At 37.3% G+C, this 20,818-nt stretch overlaps 1 protein-coding gene across 3 annotated transcripts in view; it reads left to right on the forward strand.

Moving 5' to 3' along the window:
* The first annotated feature begins 1,867 nt into the window (after positions 1–1,867).
* Positions 1,868–20,818, forward strand: part of LOC106081254 (glycine receptor subunit alpha-2) — a 57,274-nt gene continuing 38,323 nt past the window's right edge. The window contains exons 1-2 of one of the 3 annotated variants that reach the window (XM_013243095.2): positions 1,868–2,234; positions 2,377–2,710. In XM_013243095.2, coding sequence (XP_013098549.1) covers positions 2,652–2,710 — 59 coding nt within the window. In that variant the 5' untranslated portion in view covers positions 1,868–2,234; positions 2,377–2,651. The remainder of the gene's footprint in view (positions 2,235–2,376; positions 2,711–20,818) is intronic. The other 2 variants (XM_013243094.2, XM_013243096.2) reach the window with 2 other exon arrangements.

The raw sequence follows: 20,818 nt of genomic DNA on the forward strand, positions 1-20,818 counted from the left end.
CATCTCGGGTCTTGATTTCTTGAGCCTCTAGAGGGCGCTATTCTTGTGCGATTCGGCTGATTTTGTATGAGGCGTCTTGTAATGACTTCTAGCAACTGTGCCAAGTATGATCCAAATTGGTTCATAACCTGATATAGCTGCCATATAAACCGTTCTCTGGCCTTGACTTCCTGAGCCTCTGGAGGGTGCGAGTCGTATCTGATTTGTCTGAAATCCAGCATGAGGTGTTTTGTTATAACTTGCAACAGCTGTGTCTGCTATGGTTCAAATCGGTTCATAACCTGATATATATGGTTGAGATCGTTCCATAACCTGATACAGTTGCAATATAAACCGATCTTTCGATTTGACTTCTTGAGCCTCTAGAGGGCGCAATTATTATTCAATTTGTTTGAAATTTTGCACGCAACGTTTTTTTATGACTTCCAACAGCCGCCCCAAGTATGGTCCAAATCCGTCCATAACTCAATAGAGCTTCCATATAACCCGATCGGCCGGTGTGACTTCTTGAGCCTCTAGAGGGCGCAATTTCTATACGATTGGGATGAATGTATAAACGTGGTCTTTAACTCGATATATCTCCTATATATTTGAAAAAGTCATCCAAAGATTTTACCACATGCGACACCATCATAAGCTAGGGGTTATATTCGTTAAGTCATTCCGTTTGCTACATTCCGACCCTACAAAATTCTAAGAGCGGGATTCTCGTAGAAAAAATTAAGTTCGTGTTAGCTAAAAGGAACATTAATCGAAAATTTTGATATTCAAAGAACATTTTTTGGAAATTTAGATTTTCAAATAAAATGCAAATGCAAATTTGCCCATGAACATGCCATTAAGGTACTGGGGCAAACTTCTCACCAATCAATGAGTGCTGTCCGATTCAATCTTAAGCTCAATGCTAAGGGACCTCCTTTTTGTAGCCGAGTCCGAATGGCGTGCCGTAGAGCTACACCTCTTTGGGGAGAAGTTTTTACATGGCAAAGTTTCTCACAAATGTTGCCAGCATTAGGAGGAGATACCCACGGTAGAACAATTTTCTGATGGTCCTGCCAGAATTCGAACGCAGGCGTTCAGCGTCATAGGTGGACATGCTAATCTCTGCGCTACAATGGCCTCCATTTTTCAAAGAAAATTTCACCGAAATCTAATTTTTATAAACATTTTTAAAGAAACAGAATTTGTAGAGAAAATTTGTGAAACAACTGGATTATTTTAAAAGAAAAAATTGCGGAAATTTGATATTTTGGTAAACAAATTTGGCAAAATTTGATTTTCATAGAAAATTTTGTGTTGATTATAGAAATTTGTAGAAAAACTCTATTTTTTGAAATAGTTTTATTATAGAAAAATTTTCAAAACTTACATAAAATAGGAATTTCTCCTAAGTTTCCGAAAAAATTGAAAATTTTGTAAAAATTTAATTTTTGTTCAAAATTTTTACAAAATTTCAATGACGTCAAAATTCTGTTTTGTAAAAAATTTCTACAAATAAAAATTTATTAATGAAAAAAAAATTAATTTGAAAAAAATTCCATTTTTGGAAAAATCTTACAAATCACCTTAAGTGTCTTTTTTCCCAACTTTTCATGCGAACCTCATAAAAATTAAAGAAAATCTACATACAACTAGAATCGAATCTTATATATGCATATTAATATCTGTACACTTATGACCACCAGTGTGTAGGTGTGTGTGTGTGTGTGCTTGCGTGTATGAGTTTACGTTTCAAGACGGATATCATTTTAGTTTTGGTTTGTTTTTATTTTTATTTTATTTTTTTTTTTTGTTGTGCTGTTCCATTACCAGCATCTCAGGCACCAGTAACTTTTCCCTCAAGCAATTCAGTTCAGTAGTAGTCGGTGATAATGTCATCTACTTTCTAGATTTATTCGATGAATATCCACTTAAGCATACGGTAGTTGTTGCTTCCAACAAGACAAGGAATTCAAAACCATAAAACCAACGACCACAACGACTACGTCACTGTATCGGCATGAGCACAATAAAACCGCAACGGGTTAATGCAATAGAAAACGAAACATCCATCCAACTTGAAGAAAATACAAGAGATTGAACAACAAAAGGGGCGATTTACTTAAAACCATAGATATCCTTACTGGTGCGGGCAAAACTTACAGAAGAAAAAAAAACACACACACACACAACACCCACAAAACAAAAATAAAGCCATGTGAATTGTTAACAAATTCTTTAAGCAAGCAGCAAGTGTAAATAATTAAAAAAAAAAAAAAAAAACAAAAAACAAAAACATACAGAAGTTGTTACTTTCTAATTAAAAACAAATTATTTCCAGTCATAACACCATCATCATAATAATATTTTGTATTTGTTTTTATTGTTTTGCCTCAGTGATTACATGTTACTGCTGCAGCTGCTGTTTTTAAATGGCAAGCAAGTGTCCAAGTGCCTGTGTCTAATGCAAGTTAACCTTACGACTTCAAGCTCTTATATGTCGGTTTAAAAATAAACACGAAAAAGGAAGACCTACTTACACAAAAAAAAAACGAAAATACAAAACGGAAAATTATGAAAATATCGCCGCATTGTCTGGTGGTGAGATGATTTGAAATTTTTGTTTTCCTGGATCTGTTTCTCAACGGCTGGCTAATTGTCTTCACACAATAATGTTAGACAGATACACGAACCTATTCTTCTCATTTGGATTCGGTGTTATACTAATGTGGTAAGTTGGCTTTTGTTTGCCTTTTTGATAATGATGATGATTTCAATGTAAATGCATTTCGCATATGTCAGTGGTAATGATTTATGACAAATTAAGTGTTATAAATTTTTGTTACATTTGAAGAGGACATCTGAGAATGCTAATTAAAATTTTTAAAAATAGAATGTGATATAGATGGCATTAATTAATTCTACTTTTAAAAAAATATTTTCTTTAACCATTTTATGCGTTTTTAACCCAAGTTCAATTGTACCATATGTGGTATAAGCAATATTAATTCAAAGAAAGCGGATTTTTTCTTTTAAATGAATTGATACAGAAAATTTCTTAATTTTGTGTGAAACACAATGGCAGAAGCCTTTTTAATTTGTTTGCCTGGTTTATGTGTGCAACAATTTGCAATAAAAGTAATGGAATTACAATCAGTCAATAGTTCAATTGTACCATATGTGGTATAAGTAATATTAATTCAAAGAAAGCGGATTTTTTCTTTTAAATGAATTGATACAGAAAATTTCTTAATTTTGTGTGAAACACAATGGCAGAAGCCTTTTTAATTTGTTTGCCTGGTTTATGTGTGCAACAATTTGCGATAAAAGTAATAGAATTACAAACAATCAATAGTTCAATTGTACCATATGTAGTATAAGTAATATTAATTTAAAGAAAACTGTGTTTTTTCATGCAAATGAATTGATATAGAAAATTTCTTAACTTTATGTGAAACACCATGCCAAAAGCCTTTTTAATTTGTTTGCCTGGTTTATGTGTGCAACAATTTGCGATAATAGTAATGGAATTACAATCAATCAATAGACAATGTTAAGAGGACACTAAGATGTTAAGAGGACACTAGAAAATACAAAGTAAAATTTTAAAAACCAGTACGGAAAGGAGGCCACCGTAGCGCAGAGGTTAGCATGTCCGCCTATGTAGCTGAACGCCTGAGTTCAAATCCTAGCAAGACCATCAGAAAATTTTCAGCGGTGGTTACCCCTTCTAATGCTGGCGACATTTGTGAGGTACTATGCCATGTAAAAACTTCTCCTCAAAAGAAGTGTCGCACTGCGGCACGCCTTTCGTACCCGGCTATAAGAAGGAGGTCCCTTAACATTGAGCTTAAACTTGAATCGGACTGCACCCATTGATATGTGAAAAGTTTGCCCCTGTTCCTTAATGGAATGTTCATGGGAAAAATTTGCATTTTACAAGGAAAGACAAAAATAGGGCGGTGCCGACTTTAAAATACCCTACACCTACACTATAGGTAAAAAGTGGGAGCTATACCTAATTCTGAACCAATTTTGATGGACCTCGGCGGATGTTATCAAACACTGTGTCAACTTTTGAAATATGACGCAAATATGACGAACATATTGGGTTGCCCAAAAAGTAATTGCGGATTTTTTAAAAGAAAGTAAATGCATTTTTAATAAAACTTAGAATGAACTTTAATCAAATATACTTTTTTTACACTTTTTTTCTAAAGCAAGCTAAAAGTAACAACTGATAACTGACAGAAGAAAGAATGCAATTACAGAGTCACAAGCTGTAAAAAAATTTGTCAACGCCGACTATATGAAAAATCCGCAATTACTTTTTGGGCAACCCAATATATATGGGAACTATATCTAAATCTGAACCGATTTCTACCAAACTTCTTAGATATTGTGGTAGTCGCCGGGAAAAATGCTTTACAATATTTTGGCAAGATTGGTCAATAAATGCGCTTGCAGTGACCATAGAAGTGAAAATCGTTCGATATTGGTTAACAAATGAGCACTTTATTGCAATATTTCTCAAAATCGGACGAATTTATATACATGGGAGCTATAACTAAATCTAAACCGATTTCGAGGAAATTTTATAGATTTTGTGGTAGTCGCCGGGAAAAATGCTGTACAATATTTTGGCAAGATTGGTCAATAAATGCGCTTGTAGTGGCTCTAGGAGTGAAAATCGGGCGATATACATATATGAGAGCTATATCTAAATCTGAACCGATTTCTATGAAATTCACCAATAATGTCGAGAGTCATTAGAAAATCTTTATTGTCGAATTTCTAGAGATTCGGTTAACAAATTACCATTTCATTTCTTTATTACTGCAAATCCGACGAATATATGTATGGAAGCTATCTCTAAATCTGAACCGATTTCAACCAGATTTTCTAGATATTGTGGAAGTCATCGAGGAAAGCGTAATACAAAATTTAGAGAAGATTGATCAAAAAATGCGCTTGCATATATATATGGAAGCTATATCTAAATCTGAACCGATTTTTTCCAATTTCAATAGGTTTCGTCTCTAGGCCAAAAATCATACCCATACCAAATTTGAAGACGATCGGATGAAAACTGCGAACTGTAGTTTGTACACAGACGGACAGACAGACATCGAATCAGAAATTGATTCTGAGTTGAAAATAGACAAAAATCCGATAAAATTTCGCCAAAAAAAAAATGTCGATAACTCTCATACTCCGCTAAGGAGAGTTTGAGGACTTATTTATCCCTGTTTCAAAACCAAAGCATGCTCTACACCGTACTCAATAGTCTTTGGGTATGTATGTATACAAGGCGCATCAGAAATCATGATCCACCACCAAGACAGTTAAAGTGTTTTGAATAATAACACATACTTGCTCAACTTTTATAAGTTCTTTGCTATGGCATTCTGCGAATAGAAAGCATATGATCTCGAGCTAGAAGATGTTTGAAAAATCACGGAAAGTTTTTCGTAAAATTAAAATTTTAATAAAACTTTGTCTAAATACAAATTTTTGGATGAAATTTTGCCCAAAGACAAAATTCGACCAGAAAACCCAATATTGAAAAATATTTTTTCAAAAACATAATAAGGATAAAATTTTCCCTGAGTTTGGTATCCCTACAAAACTCGCAAGACTTTCCAGGCTGACCTTAATTGAAATTCTAACATCAGTTAAAATAGGGAAAACTCACTCAAGATTATTTGATGCCAACAAAGTTGTCTAAGATTTGTTGGCATCAGAAGTTCAAGTGTAAAGTTAATTCTCGCCAGAGAAAAATCATGCTTTACAAGGCATTGATAATACTTGCGCTATTCCAGACGGGTCAGAAGCAAATAAGGCGCTGATTCCTGTCATCAGTCCCCATACCTGTAATCCTTGCGGTCTTACTCTCTATGTTGTATTGAAAATGCAGTTTTTTCGGACTTTAGTATTTGCTTGCTTGTTCTTTGTTTCTTTTTTTTACTATCCCAATAAATAATTGATTTGTACGAGTGTGTGTGTGTGTGAGGGAGAGAGTTATTGAATTTGTCCTTCAGTTGCCATTGAAATAAACAATTATTATTAACTTTAGATAAATCAGCATTAACATTGGCCACAAATGAATGTGTTTTTGTCATGGCGTTGCTGATGATAGTGGTATGGGTGCTGAATAAAATTGGCACCACCTTGCTTGCTTGCCTGCCAGCTCTTTTGGCGTAAGGTTAAGCTGACTATAACCAGGCATTAGCAATGATTTAGTTGGTGAGCACACGGAAATTATAGTTTGATATGATCATGAAATATTTATATTTAAATAAATCAATCGCTTAAATCAACATCCATTTTCATAGGTTTATTTGTTAATAAAGTTCTTATTAGTGTTTGGTAATAAATTTTGGAAATTTAATTGACTGTCTATGATACAGCAGTTTCCGTGGTGTTATTACAAATGTATGCACACTTAAATGAGGCAAAGAAACAATGAAAGGAGTTTAAATTAATCTTGCGAACGCTTTTCGTTACGTTACGCAATGTAATGATACGAACAGTTGTTGGCAGATTGATAGGAAGAAACATAACAGACGTCCATGCGGAACATTTTATCATATTTGTATAACATTTGCGACCTGTAGTTGCTCAAGAATCCAGAATAGACAGACATACGGGCGACCGTTATGGCTACATCGACTTAAAATGTCAAGACAAACAAAACAAGCAAACAAAGAGTTAAGCTAGGCCGGACCAAACTTTGGATACCCACCACCTCGGGTACATATGTAAAGCACCTTTGGTCATAATCCGGTGAAATATGCTTAATTTATGCTCCCATATCAGCTATATCGAAATATGGTCCGATTTATACCAAATTCGGCATGGACATTGAGTGGTCTAACTATGCGCAATTACTTTTTGGGCAACCCAACCCAACAACTCATAGTTCAATTTCGTAGAACAAAATATTGGTCTTTTTAGTAGCTATATCCAAAAATAGGCCGATCTGGCATATACGACACGGATGTCGAAAAGCCTAACATAAGTCCCTATGTGAAATTTCAGCAAAATCGGATAATAAATGCGCCTTTTATGGGCCCAAGACTTTAAATCGAGAGATCAGTCTATATGGCAGCTATATCCAAATGTGAACCGATCTGGGCCAAATTAAAGAAGGATGTTGAAGGGCCTAACACAACTCACTGTCCCAAATTTCGGCGAAATTGGACAGTATATGCGCCTTTTATGGGCTCAAAACCTTAAATCGAGAGATAGGTCCATATGGCAGCTATATCCAAATCAGAACCGATCTGAGCCAAATTGAAGAATGATATCAAAGACCCTGAAACAACTCACTGTCCCAAATTTCGGCCAAATCGGACCATAAATGCGCCTTTTATGAGTCCAAAACCTTAAATCGAGAGATCGGTCCATATAGCAGCTATATCCAAATCTGAACCGATCTGAGCCAAATTGAAAAGGAATGTCGAAGGGCTTAACACAACTCACTGTCCCGAATTTCAGCGAAATCGGACCAAAAATGCGCCTTTTATGGGCCCAAGACCTTAAATCGAGAGTTAGGTCCATATGGCAGCTATATCCAAATCTGAACTGATCTGAGCCAAATTGAAGAATGATATCAAAGACCCTGAAACAACTCACTGTCCCAAATCTCGGCGAAATCGGACAATAAATGCGCCTTTTATGGGCCCAAAACCTAAAATCTAACTATATATATATATATATCCAAATCTGAACCGATCTGAGCCAAATTGAAGAGGGATGTCAAAGGGACTAACACAACTCACTGACCCCAATTTCGGCGAAATCGGACAATAAATGCGCCTTTTATGGGCCCAAAACCTTAAATCGAGAGATCGGTCTATATGGCAGCTATATCCAAATCTAAACCGGTCTGGGCCAAATTGATGAGGAATATCGAAGGGCTTAACACAACTCACTTTCCCAAATTTCAGCAAAATCGGCCCATAAATGTGGCTTTTATAGGCCCAAAACCATAAATCGAGAAATCGGTCTATATGGCAGCTATATCCAAATCTGGACCGATCTGGTCCAAATTCCAAAGAAAGATGTCGAGGGGCCTAAAACAACTCACTGTCCCAAATTTCGGTGACATTGGACAATAAATGTGGCTTTTATAGTCCTAAGACCCTAAATCGGCGGATCGGCTATATGGCAGCTATATACAAATCGGAACCAATCTAGGCCAAATTGAAGTGGGATATCGACTGGCCTAGTACAACTCACTGTCAGAATTTTCAGCAAAATCCGATAATAAATCTGGCTTTTATTGGCCTAAGACCCTAAATTGGCGGATCGGTCTATATGGGGGTTATATCAAGATATAGTCCGATATAGCCCATCTTCGAATTTAACCTGCCTATGGACAAAAAAAGAATCTGTGTAAAGTTTCAGTGCAATATCTCTATTTTTAAAGACTGTAGCATGATTTCAACAGACGGACGGACATGGCTAGATCGTCTTGGAATATAGGGTCGGAAATGGATATTTCGATGTGTTGCAAACGGAATGACAAAATGATTATACCTCCATCCTTCGGTGGTAGGTATAAAAATATTTTCGAGTATTTGCTCCAAAGGCCTTCAAAACAACATTTGGATCAGTTACAAAGGGAATGAGAAAGCTAGTATACCCCCAACCATCCTACGGTGTAGGGTTTCAGTATAATTTAAATAAAATTGGGTTCATTGAATTTCACAAATTCCTTGTAATTGGTAGCTAATAATATTTTAACATATTTACATAGGGTTTATCTTTATTTCGTTTGCTGTTTCTTTATGACATTCAGGAAGTCATAACAATTTCCATGTAAAATGTAGAAAGACATACACACAGCTACCACATTGACAGGGGCTATATGGTCATTGACAGTATTTTATGGTGTGCGGATTTTCCACGAACCATTTTTTTTTTGGGTTTTCTTTCCAAGTAAACTAGGGGCCCACGAAATTTTGTTTAAGAAAAGCATTTGCATAATGACATTATTATAACGTCGAATACCAAATGCCAAAAAAAAAATGCCATAATGAAAAGGCAATGTACTTACACACACACAGACACACACACATGGACATAGGCAAAACACAGTTACCATATATATTTCCTTAAATTAAAGTCTAATTGATATTTGTACAAAAACAAGTTGTTAATATTCTAGTTGAACGTTGCCATTCTTTGGTGCTGTTGAAAGGCTAATAACACAATCGAGCGCGCGCACACACACACACACACTCATTGAAATGTCAAACAACAACGATGACATAGACAAAAGCAACAACAGCTAAATCGATAACTCTTAGACCTAGATAAGTTTAAAAATATCAAACAGTTGACAAAACGCTCAAGGTTAGAGAAATCCTGAGAGTGAATGTTAATGTTGTCATAGCACGATATACTCCAAAACACACCACCTTGTGGTGATAAATACAACCATACTTCCATACAACTGCTAAATAATGGTTTCTGGATATTTAAAGACAATAACAATAACAACAACTAAATCAACAAGGCAAATATACCACTCCATTATCGAAAGTAACACGCGCGTGCATAACTTTACCCTAGACTGTGAGACAGGCCCTCTTTTAATCACACTTGAAGTGAAATTGTAAATCAGAACAAAGTTATAAAAAATTTTTTATTTAATTTTAAAATTTTTAAGAAATATCTTAGTAAGACATCTAGAAAACTACTCAAATACAAAAGAGTTAGACTATATCGAAGGAAGGTTGGTGGAGACTGCCCTACAAGAGGTAATGCAAATTTGCCCATTAAGGAACTGAGGCAAACTTCTCACAAATCAATGAGTGCTGTTCGATTCTATGTTAAGCTCAATGGTAAGGGACCTTCTTCTTATAGCCGAGTCCGAAAGGCGTGCCGCAGGGCGACACCTTTTTTGGGGTGAAGTTTTTACATGGCAAAGTACCTCACAAATGTCGCCAGCATTAGGAAGGGATAACCATTGCCGAAAATTTTTCTTATGGTCTTGCCAGGATTCGAATACAGGCGTTCAGCATCATAGGCGGACATGCTAACCTCTGCGCTACGGTGACCTCCCTGCAAGAGGTTGTGCATAATATTCAAGCATCCTTCGATATCAAGACGTACATATTGGCGGTATGCATTGACATCGAGGGGGCTTTTAGCAATGTGAGGACCTACACACTGATCCAATCCCTAGACTTGTACCGCGTGAACCGGGTCCTTTGAATAACCTATTGGGTTGCCCAAAAAGTAATTGCGGATTTTTCATATAGTCGGCGTTGACAAATTTTTTCACAGCTTGTGACTCTGTAATTGCATTCTTTCTTCTGTCAGTTATCAGCTGTTACTTTTAGCTTGCTTTAGAAAAAAAGTATAAAAAAAGTATATTTGATTAAAGTTCATTCTAAGTTTTGTTAAAAATGCATTTACTTTCTTTTAAAAAATCCGCAATTACTTTTTGGGCAACCCAATATTACGGATGTAGACGAAGTTGTAATACCTCGAAGGGGTAAAAATCCGAATCAGCCAAAAAGCCGAAAGGTTCTTGCCATACGGTTGGGCTAGACCTAGGGTTCTGAATGTTAACCCAGAAAAGATTGAAATCTGCCTGTTCACGAGGAAGACGAAGGTGGGCCAATTTGACGCATCACCTTTGCTCAATAGAATGATTTTGATATCCGATAAGGTCAAATACTAAGGAGTGGTCTTGGACCGGAAACTAAACAGGAAAAAGTCACATTCGTGAGCGTTACGAAAAGGCCTGCAGATGTTTGGCATTATGTAGAGGAGCTATAGGCTCCAAATGGGACTTGAATTCAAGAATCAAGTCCACTGGCTCTACAGGAGCGTGCTTAGACTAATACATAAAAAAAGAAAAAGTGCAACGTAAGGATAATACAACAGGCTCTAGGAACATGTTGTCTTGGCATGAGCGGGGCGTTGAGGACCACGCCCACTAGGGCAATGCAGATAATTCTAGATGTCTGACCCATAGACGTACAGACTACAGAGACTTAAGGTGATGGGAAAATTGATAGATGATAGGAGCAAATCATCACAATATCGTGGTATAATCGAGGCGACGCACAGTGGGATGGGAAAAAAATAGTGGAAATAAGTCTGTCATTTTGGAACGGATAGAGATATCTTTATATGCAAAATTTCAAGGCCCTACAAGTCCTAGGGGCCCATTGGTGGGCCTTCAAAGTTGGTCACCTCGGCCCTTTGTTCGGGCTGTGAAAAGGGCATTTATGGCCGGTTTACAATTTTTATTCAATATTTTTGCTGGAAAGTGGTTAAAAAAGGTCTACAAAAAACAAGCCTAAATGTGCGGGATATTTTTATACCCACCACCGAAGGATGGGGGTATATTCATTTTGTCATTCCGTTTGCAACACATCGAAATATCCATTTCCGACCCTATAAAGTATATATATTCTTGATCAGCGTAAAAATCTAAGACGATCTAGACATGTCCGTCCGTCTGTCCGTCTGTCTGTTGAAATCCCGCTACAGTCTTTAAAAATAGAGATATTGAGCTGAAATTTTGCACAGATTCTTTTTTTGTCCATAAGCAGGTTAAGTGCGAAGATGGGCTATATCGGACTATATCTTGATATAGCCCCCATATAGACCGAACAGCAGATTTAGGGTCTTAGGGCCATAAAAGCCACGTTTATTATCCGATTTTGCTGAAATTTGGGACAGTGACTTGCGTTGGGCCCCTCGACATCCTTCGTCAATTTGGCTCAGATCGGTCCAAATTTGGATATAGCTGTCATATAGACCGATCCTCCGATTTATGGTCTTAGGCCCATAAAAGCCACATTTATTATCCGATTTTGCTGAAATTTGGGACAGTGATTTGCCTTAGGCCCTTCGACATCTTTCTTCTATTTGGCCCTGATCGGTTCAGATTTGGATATAGCTGCCATATAGACCGATCTCTCGGTTGAACAATGACTTGTACTTATAAGCATTTAGTCTAAATCGGATGATATCTATAGAGCTGCTATGGGGCATAAGGTATGCATTTTTCACTGGATTTTGACGAAATGTGATTCACATATATACCCGAGGTGGTGGGTATCCAAAGTTCGGCCCGGCCGAACTTAACGCCTTCTTACTTGTTTATAGTGTCCAAGAAATTTGACTAACAAATTTTTTTTTCGCAAAGGCTTGTCTTTTCATTTTGTTGCTTGTAAAAGCATTTCCGAAATGTACAATTGTTTTGCCACGATATATGCAAAGGACCGATTCTTCAGTCAAAAGTTATGCGAGTTACAAAATTTTTTCGTAAAAAAAAGTAATTTAATTGTTTTGTCTCTATACAGAAAACTTGGCACCGCACTATCAATTTTGCTTAATGTACTGTAAAGAAGACTAGTGTAGATGCGTTTTAAGTGTAATTTTTATCAATTGTGTTAACTCTAATAGGAGATCTGTGAAGTACAATATTGGCATTAAAAAAAAAAATAAAAACGTATTTTTATTGCCCCAACTTATTTAACAACTAACTGAATTCAAAAAATTGTTTGCGTCATCCAAGGATTGGGGTCTAAACAATGTCAATTTTGCTAACATTTTTCCCCAGTGTGGGGATTTTGGGTGTTTTCATCAAGAAATGTGGCCAATATTTGTACTCATTTTTTAAAAAGATATTCATCTACCAATTTGTGAAAGATTAGTTGTTTTGAAAATCGGACCATAAATGCGCTTTTGACAGCCCGAACAAAATTTTGCAGGGCCGAGGTGACCAACTATGAAGGCCCACCAATGGGCCCCTGGGACTTCTAGAGTCCTGAATATGCACATAAACTGGATAACACCTTAGCTATAACCATGTAAAATTTCATGAAGATATCTCTATCGGTTCCAAAATGGCAGACTTATTTCCACTTTTTTTTTCCATCCCACTGTGTGTCGTCTAGTTTCATATCTTCCAATTTAGACACAAAACAATCAGTGAGCATGGTGCGGTAACGTTACCCATTTAAGGTGAAGTGACGATTGGCATCGTCAACGAAGAAATTATGGTCCAATGAGGCCGACGGCATGCAAACCACACCAAACAGCACATGTGGAACTTCACCTGGCCAATAACGAATATTTTGCTGGCAAAATATCGATGGCAATATCGAAATTTAATTATTTGGCTGCATATCGATTGATAATTCTCCGATGGATACTATCGCAAAAGTAAATTATTGGGTTGCCCAAAAAGTAATTGCGGATTTTTCATATAGTCGGCGTTGACAAATTTTTTTCACAGCACAGTTCGATGATTAGTGTATAAGTGAGTTCACAATTTAAATTCAATGTTGTTAAGTCCCCAATGGAAAATAATGCATATGTATTGTATAGGGTTGCCCAAAAAGTAATTGCGGATTTTTCATATAGTCGGCGTTGACAAATATTTTCACAGCTTGTGACTCCGTAATTGCATTCTTTCTTCTGTCAATTATCAGCTGTTACTTTTAGCTTGTTCTAGAAAAAAGTGTAAAAAAAGTATATTTGATTAAAGTTCATTCTAAGTTTTATTTAAAATGCATTTACTTTCTTTTAAAAAATCCGCAATTACTTTTTGGGCAACCGAATATTTTCCAATTTTCATTTTTAGGCCTTTGCTATCTATCTTCCCAACATCTTGCACAACGAGATACTCTATGACTACCACAATTTGTACGAATTTTGGTCGAAATGCTCCATATCAAATTTAAGCAAATTTTAATTTCAACGACTTAGCCTGTGGCGAAGGATATCTTAGCCCAATGTGGTGAAGAGTATAAAAATTCTGGCTTTTCCCGACTTTATCCCTTTTTTTTATCAAAGGCCTGCGCAAGACCATTCATTTCTGCTTTCAAGACACACTTACAATCATAGAGTATTTCAAGAACTGAAATCTTCGTTTAAAAATACAACATTGTATGAGACAATTGAGAAGTGAGTTAAACGGATAAACAGGACACCAAGTAACGAGATGAGTGAATGCATAAACTGAGACCTTCAGCAAAAAGAAAGATAGATTCGGATTTTAGTGACAATGCATGTATTCGGGTACATTTTGCTTCAGATAAAGAACTATTTTTTTTTTGAGACGCTTTCATATCCAGCGAGTAATTTTTCACAACTGACTATGAGTTCGTGATAAAAATACTCCCGAGTATTGAATGACGGTTGTTATACCCTCCACCATAGGATGGAGGGGGGGTATACTAATTTCGTCACTCCGTTTGTAACACCTCGAAATGTGCGTCTAAAATCCCATAAAGTATTGGGTTGCCCAAAAAGTAATTGCGGATTTTTTAAAAGAAAGTAAATGCATTTTTAATAAAACTTAGAATGAACTCAAATACATAATTGCCATTTTGTTCGATAACCTTTTGCCATCTTCCTGGCAAATTTAGTATTCCACGCTCATAGAACTTCTGGCCTTTATCTGCAAAAAACTGAACCAAGTGCGATTTTATAGCCTCATCATTGCCGAAAGTTTTACCATTTAAGGAGTTCTGCAAAGATCGAAATAAATGGTAGTCTGATGGTGCAAGGTCAGGGCTATATGGTGGTTGATGCATCCACCATATAGCCCTAACCTTGCACCATCAGACTACCATTTATTTCGATCTTTGCAGAACTCCTTAAATGTTCCCAGCCAAGCTCACTCAGTTTTTGGCGAGTGACCAAAGATGTGTGCGGTCTAGCGTTGTCCTGGTGGAATATGACACCTTTACGACCAATTGACCAATTCTGGTCGCTTCTCCTTGATGGCTGTATTCAATTTGTCCAATTGTTGATAGTAAACATCCGAATTGATCGTTTGGTTCCTTGGCAGCAGCTCAAAATATACCACACCCATCCAATCCCACCAAACAGACAGCATAACCCTTTTTTCTAAAGCAAGCTTAAAGTAACAGCTGATAACTGACAGAAGAAAGAATGCAATTACAGAGTCACAAGCCGCTGAAAAAATTTGTCAACGCCGACTATATTACTACTATATTACCGACAATTACTTTTTGGGCAACCCAATATATATATATATCATATATTGATGGTCATGACACTATAAGTCGATCTAGCCATGTCCGTCCGCCCATCTGTCGAAAGCACTCGACACAAATCGGTCCATGTTTTGATATAGCTGCCATATAAACCGATCTGAGGTCTTGACTTATTGAGCTAAAATTTTGCATGTGGTGTTCTGTTATGAATTTCAACAACTGTGTTAAGTATGGTTTAAAACGGTTCATAATGGTTCAAATCGGTTCATAACCTGATATAGCTGCCATATAACCCGATCTTGAATCTTGACTTCTTGAGCCAATAGAGGGCGTAATTCTCATCCGATTTGGCTGAAATTTTGCATGTGGTGTTCTGTGCTAAATTTGATTCAAATCGGTTCATAACCTGATATAGATGCCATATAAAACGATCTTGGGTCTTAACTTCTTGAGCCAATAGAGGGCGCAATTCTTATCCGATTTGGCTGAAATTTTGCATGAAGTTGTTTGTTATGACTATAAACAATTGTGCTAAGTGTGGATCAAATCGGAGAATAACCTGATATAGCTGCCATATAAACCGATCTGGGGTTTTGATTTCTTGAGCCACAAGAGGGCGCAATTCTTATCCGATTTTGCTGAAATCTCCCATGACCTCCAACATACGTTTCCAGTATGGTCTTAACCGATCTTAAGCCTGATACAGCTCCCTTATAAAGCGATCTCAGGTTATGCCTCTTGTGCCCCTACAAGGTGCAATTCTTATCCAAATGGACTGAAATATTACCCAATGACTTCTACTATGGTCTTCAACATTCAATGGTCCGAATCGGACTATAATTTGATATATCTCCAAAAGCATAACAATTCTTATCTTATTATTCTTTGTTTGCCTAAAAAGAGATACCGCGCAAAGATCTCGACAAATGCGATCCATGGTGGAGGGTATGTAAGATTCGGCCCGACCGAATTTAGCACGCCCTAACTTGTTTTTCAAGATTATTTACTCAACAGCAACTTGTTCATTATACTCTATCTTCAGTGTCTCGCTCTTCAGTAGTCTTGAAATACAACATCCTGTGGGTTCAGAGTTCACGAGTTCAGCAAAAACAGCCAGCAATGAATGGTTTTGTGCATGACTTTGCTACTTGATTGTTTTAAGCTATTGTATTAATTGATATCAATAAGCTTTAATCAAGGGTTCTTAAAGGGTTCTTGTGTTTTCTTTTCAAAAAAATACTTCTCCTTCGTGTGTACAAAGCCTTTTCCTTACAAATTAAAATATTTTAAGGGGAAGCACATGAAAACGAACGATTATAATTAATTTCTCTGTGCAAAAGAATTGATATGGAAATTCCCCAAAATGTAGGCAATAATTTTAGCATGTGTGTGCCTACTTTTATCGCACAGTGTAATCAGCAACACCATAATATAGCTCTCCACTATACTATGTATTGTAAATTCACTACATATAAATGGTTTTTCCGCTTGCATACAGTTATGACGTGCAGACTTGTGATTCATTATAAAACACAAATGTATTTTGTGAAGGCTATACAAGCCATTTTTGCTTGCTTAACATGTAAAGAATACGCATTTTCTTTGAATAACAATTAAATAAATATACCCTTGGAATGGCTTTAGGAAGTTAGTACATAGTATGTAATAATACGATTTGTACAATTATAATATATATGTCTATAGTTTATCATTTTCGCAAGAGTCTCAGCCCCAAAACTGTTATTAATATGCATGACAATGAACTCTTATGAATGAATGGAAAAACTAAAACAAATGAATAATTGGCAATACAAAAGCCATGGTGTGTTAAATATGTTATATTGTTGTAAAAACCAATGAAAATAAGGAAAATTATAACTATAAAATTATACAAATGCGAATGTTCTTTCGCACCACAAATGCAAAGATTATTGCCATAAAAGCCAAATGCTGCCATACGGTTAAGAACTTCAACATAATTAGTTGAACCGGGCTTGCTCCGCAGCGCCTTCTTTAATGCTCTTATACCTTTTATATGAGCCCTATATTGCGATGATTGATATATTGAGTTGCCCAAAAAGTAATTGCGGATTTTTTAAAAGAAAGTAAATGCATTTTCAATAGAACTTAGAATGAACTTTAATCAAATATACTTTTTTTACACTTTTTTTCTAAAGCAAGCTAAAAGTAACAGCTGATAACTGACAGAAGAAAGAATGCAATTACAGAGTCACAAGCTGTGAAAAAATTTGTCAACGCCGACTATATGAAAAATCCGCAATTACTTTTTGGGCAACCCAATATAAGTTCTATTTCGGTAGAGTTTGAAGATGGGGACATTTCGCCCCGCTTGTGGAAATCGAATTTGTGTCATTGAAGCGCAGAGGTAAGCATGTCCGTCAAGAAGCTGGCGGAAAACATTGCAAAAATGTTAAATAATGGTTATCCCCTCCTATTGTTGGCGACATTTGTGAGGTACTATGCAATGCATAGAAGTCATATAAAAACTCCACCCCATAAAGGTGTTGCACTGCGGAACGCCGTTGAGACTCGGCTATAAAAAGCGGGTTCCTTATCATTCAACTTAAACTTAAATCGGACAGGACTCATTGATATGTGAGAAGTTTGCCCCTGTAAAGAGCAAATTCAATATTTGCCCTGTAGAGAGCAAATTCAATATCCCATTTTGTAGTGGGTTAATATGTCCGGTTTGGGGTGCAAGGGTGCAGTTTGGGAGCGAGGTGGCCACCCACACACTTGGCCCTTGAAGTAAATTCGTGCAATACTCTCAAATTCTTTTTATATAGGTCCCAAATTACCATAGTCGGTAAATAAGTCCTGTTTCATTGAAGCCCTATATTGTAGTGATTGTTCTATACAACCATTTGACGGGGAGTGCTTTTTGGGGTTGGGCTGGTACTTCAGACATTTCGCCCTAACATGGATGTCAAATTCCTGCTCTACTCCCAAATACCTTTCATTTAAAGCCAAAATTGCCATGGTCGATATATAAAGGGTGATTTTTATGAGGTTAGGATTTTCATGCATTAGTATTTGACAGATCACGTGGGATTTCAGACATGGTGTCAAAGAGAAAGATGCTCAGTATGCTTTGACATTTCATCATGAATAGACTTACTAACGAGCAACGCTTGCAAATCATTGAATTTTATTACCAAAATCAGTGTTCGGTTCGAAATTTTGACAAATTTTGTTCAGCGATGAGGCTCATTTCTGGTTGAATGGCTACGTACATAAATAAGCAAAATTGCCGCATTTGGAGTGAAGAGCAACCAGAAGCCGTTCAAGAACTGCCCATGCATCCCGAAAAATGCACTGTTTGGTGTGGTTTGTACGCTGGTGGAATCATTGGACCGTATTTTTTCAAAGATGCTGTTGGACGCAACGTTACGGTGAATGAACACATTTCGAACCGAACACTGATTTTGGTAATAAAATTCAATGATTTGCAAGCGTTGCTCGTTAGTAAGTCTATTCATGATGAAATGTCAAAGCATACTGAGCATCTTTCTCTTTGACACCATGTCTGAAATCCCACGTGATCTGTCAAATACTAATGCATGAAAATCCTAACCTCAAAAAAATCACCCTTTATGTATGGTTTGGAGGGTGTTTTGGGATTAGGTCTGGCGCTCCGTCACTTTACCCTAGAAATAGGAATTTACTCCAACAAAAAATTTAATTGGAGTCCCATATTGATATGTTCGGGAAATAAGTTCAGTTTATGGGGGTGCTTTGGGTCTTACCCACAAACAATTGCCTCCTAAACTGGTTTCCTTTTCTACCCTCAAATACCTTTCTTTTAAGTCCCATATTGTAATGATGGGTCAAATAACCTATTTGAGGTGTTTTAAGGAGGTTATTCGTCACCTAGATACTTTAACACAAATGTTACTGTAATTTTCCTAATCTACTCTCGAATTTCTTTCATTTGAGTCCCATATAGCCATGGTCGGCTAATATGCCCATTTGGGAGAATTTGGGGGGTGGAGACACGACCTACTCCCACACGGCGGCACTAAAGGTCCTCCTGATAGCAGGAGGGTTTGAAGTGGTTCTTATCTAGGAACCATGGGTGTGTAGAGGAACGGTTCATGGACTAAGAATTCCGGGATTTAAACTTCTCAAGGGTACGGGGAATGAAAGACACAGAGCCTGTATTTTTGCAAAGAGTAGTCTAAATGTTTTTCTTCTTCAGTCGCTAAGCACTGAAAATTTAGTAGCAGCCAGCCTTGAAATAAAGAAAAGTCTCATTACTGGCTGGCTTCCCCATACATGGCACACGATTCAGAGATGCCGCCTTCAAACTTAAGTCGCTGGTTGAAGCCGCTTCTGTAGGGAAGAAAAGCCTCATTGTAGGAAGTGATGCTAATGCACATCACCAGATATGGAGAAGTTCGGATGTCAGCGAAAGGGGTGAGCTGCAATCTGGCGATTTGTAATAAAGAGGATAAACCGATCTTTATTACCAGGAACAGGCAGGAGGTACTACAATAGATATTACCTTTGTATCGGAAGATATAAGTGGAAGAATATGCGACTGGGAAGTGTTGCAGCTTCTCTGATCATCGTTATATTAGTTTCAGCCTTGGAGAAAATACTGAAGTAGTGGTCCCTCGGCTAAACAGAAAAAAGGCGGATTGGGATAAATTTCGGCACAAATTCTGCACGTCTATCGCTTCTAGAACAGAAAAGGAAGTGGAAACTGCGAGGGTTATAGACATAGTGGTTAAGCGGATCACGAAGGTCCTGAATGACTCGCTTGTGTCAGCATTGCCAAGCAAAGGCGCAAACAGCGACCGCCATGGTGGACCTCAGAGCTGGTTGGAAGACTGCAGAAAACTCTTCAACAGAGCAAAAGCCAGAAGAGCACCACACGATTGGGACATCTACAAGGCTAAAGCTAAGAAAATATAAGGGCGAGCTGAGAAAGGCTGAGAACAAATCCTAGGTAGAATTTTGCAGCTCCGTGGAGGATACACCTGAGGGCTCTAGGCTAAGGATGATTCTGTCCTCGAGACCTATTATGGTGGGGTATATTCAGGAGTCAGAGAATGTATGGACAATATCTAAGAGTTATACTTCGATTTGCATAAATATCTTCTCAGACAGCCAGGCAGCCATTAAATTCTTGGAGGACGTATTTCTGAACACAAAGACCGCCATCGACTGTCGCAGATCTCTCAACGAGATAGCTGCACAGCTAAAAACTCAAATTTTCTGGATGCCGGGCGATATCCCAGGGAATTGTAAAGTGGGCAAGCTTGCGAGACTTGGAACTACCTTACACGTTCCTGGGAAACTGGAATTTGTGGATATACCTCTAGCGACATGTAAGCTTAGTTTTCAGGACCAGGCCCGAAAGACAACGAATGATAGATGGTCACAAAGAGGGGGCTGTGAGCTTTCCAAAACTATGTGGCCTAATCAAGGCTTGAAGAAGTCTACTGATTTGCTATCTTTGGCTAGAACAGACATCCCAGTCATTGTGTCGGTCATGATAGGTCACTGTCTAATCGGAAAACTTGCTGACAGACTGAAGGTTGCCCAGTCCCGACTATTGCAGAATCTGTGAGAACATTGAAGAAGAAGAAGAAGAGACTATAGAACACCTTCTGTGTGTGTGTTCTGCATTAGCAGTCAGAAGGAGTTCCACTATAGGTTCTCATTTCTTTGAGAACCCACTTGTTTTAGCATATGTGAACATTCGCAAGTTAATGGGCTTTTTAAAGCGATCTGGATAGTTTAAAGGAAGGAACTACAAGGCATCTTCCTTCTTCTGTTCCTGTGGTATCACAATGGACGAAAACGTCCAT

The sequence above is a fragment of the Stomoxys calcitrans genome, chromosome 5 (genome assembly GCF_963082655.1).
Source record: "Stomoxys calcitrans chromosome 5, idStoCalc2.1, whole genome shotgun sequence".
In the NCBI taxonomy this organism is placed as follows: domain Eukaryota; kingdom Metazoa; phylum Arthropoda; class Insecta; order Diptera; family Muscidae; genus Stomoxys; species Stomoxys calcitrans.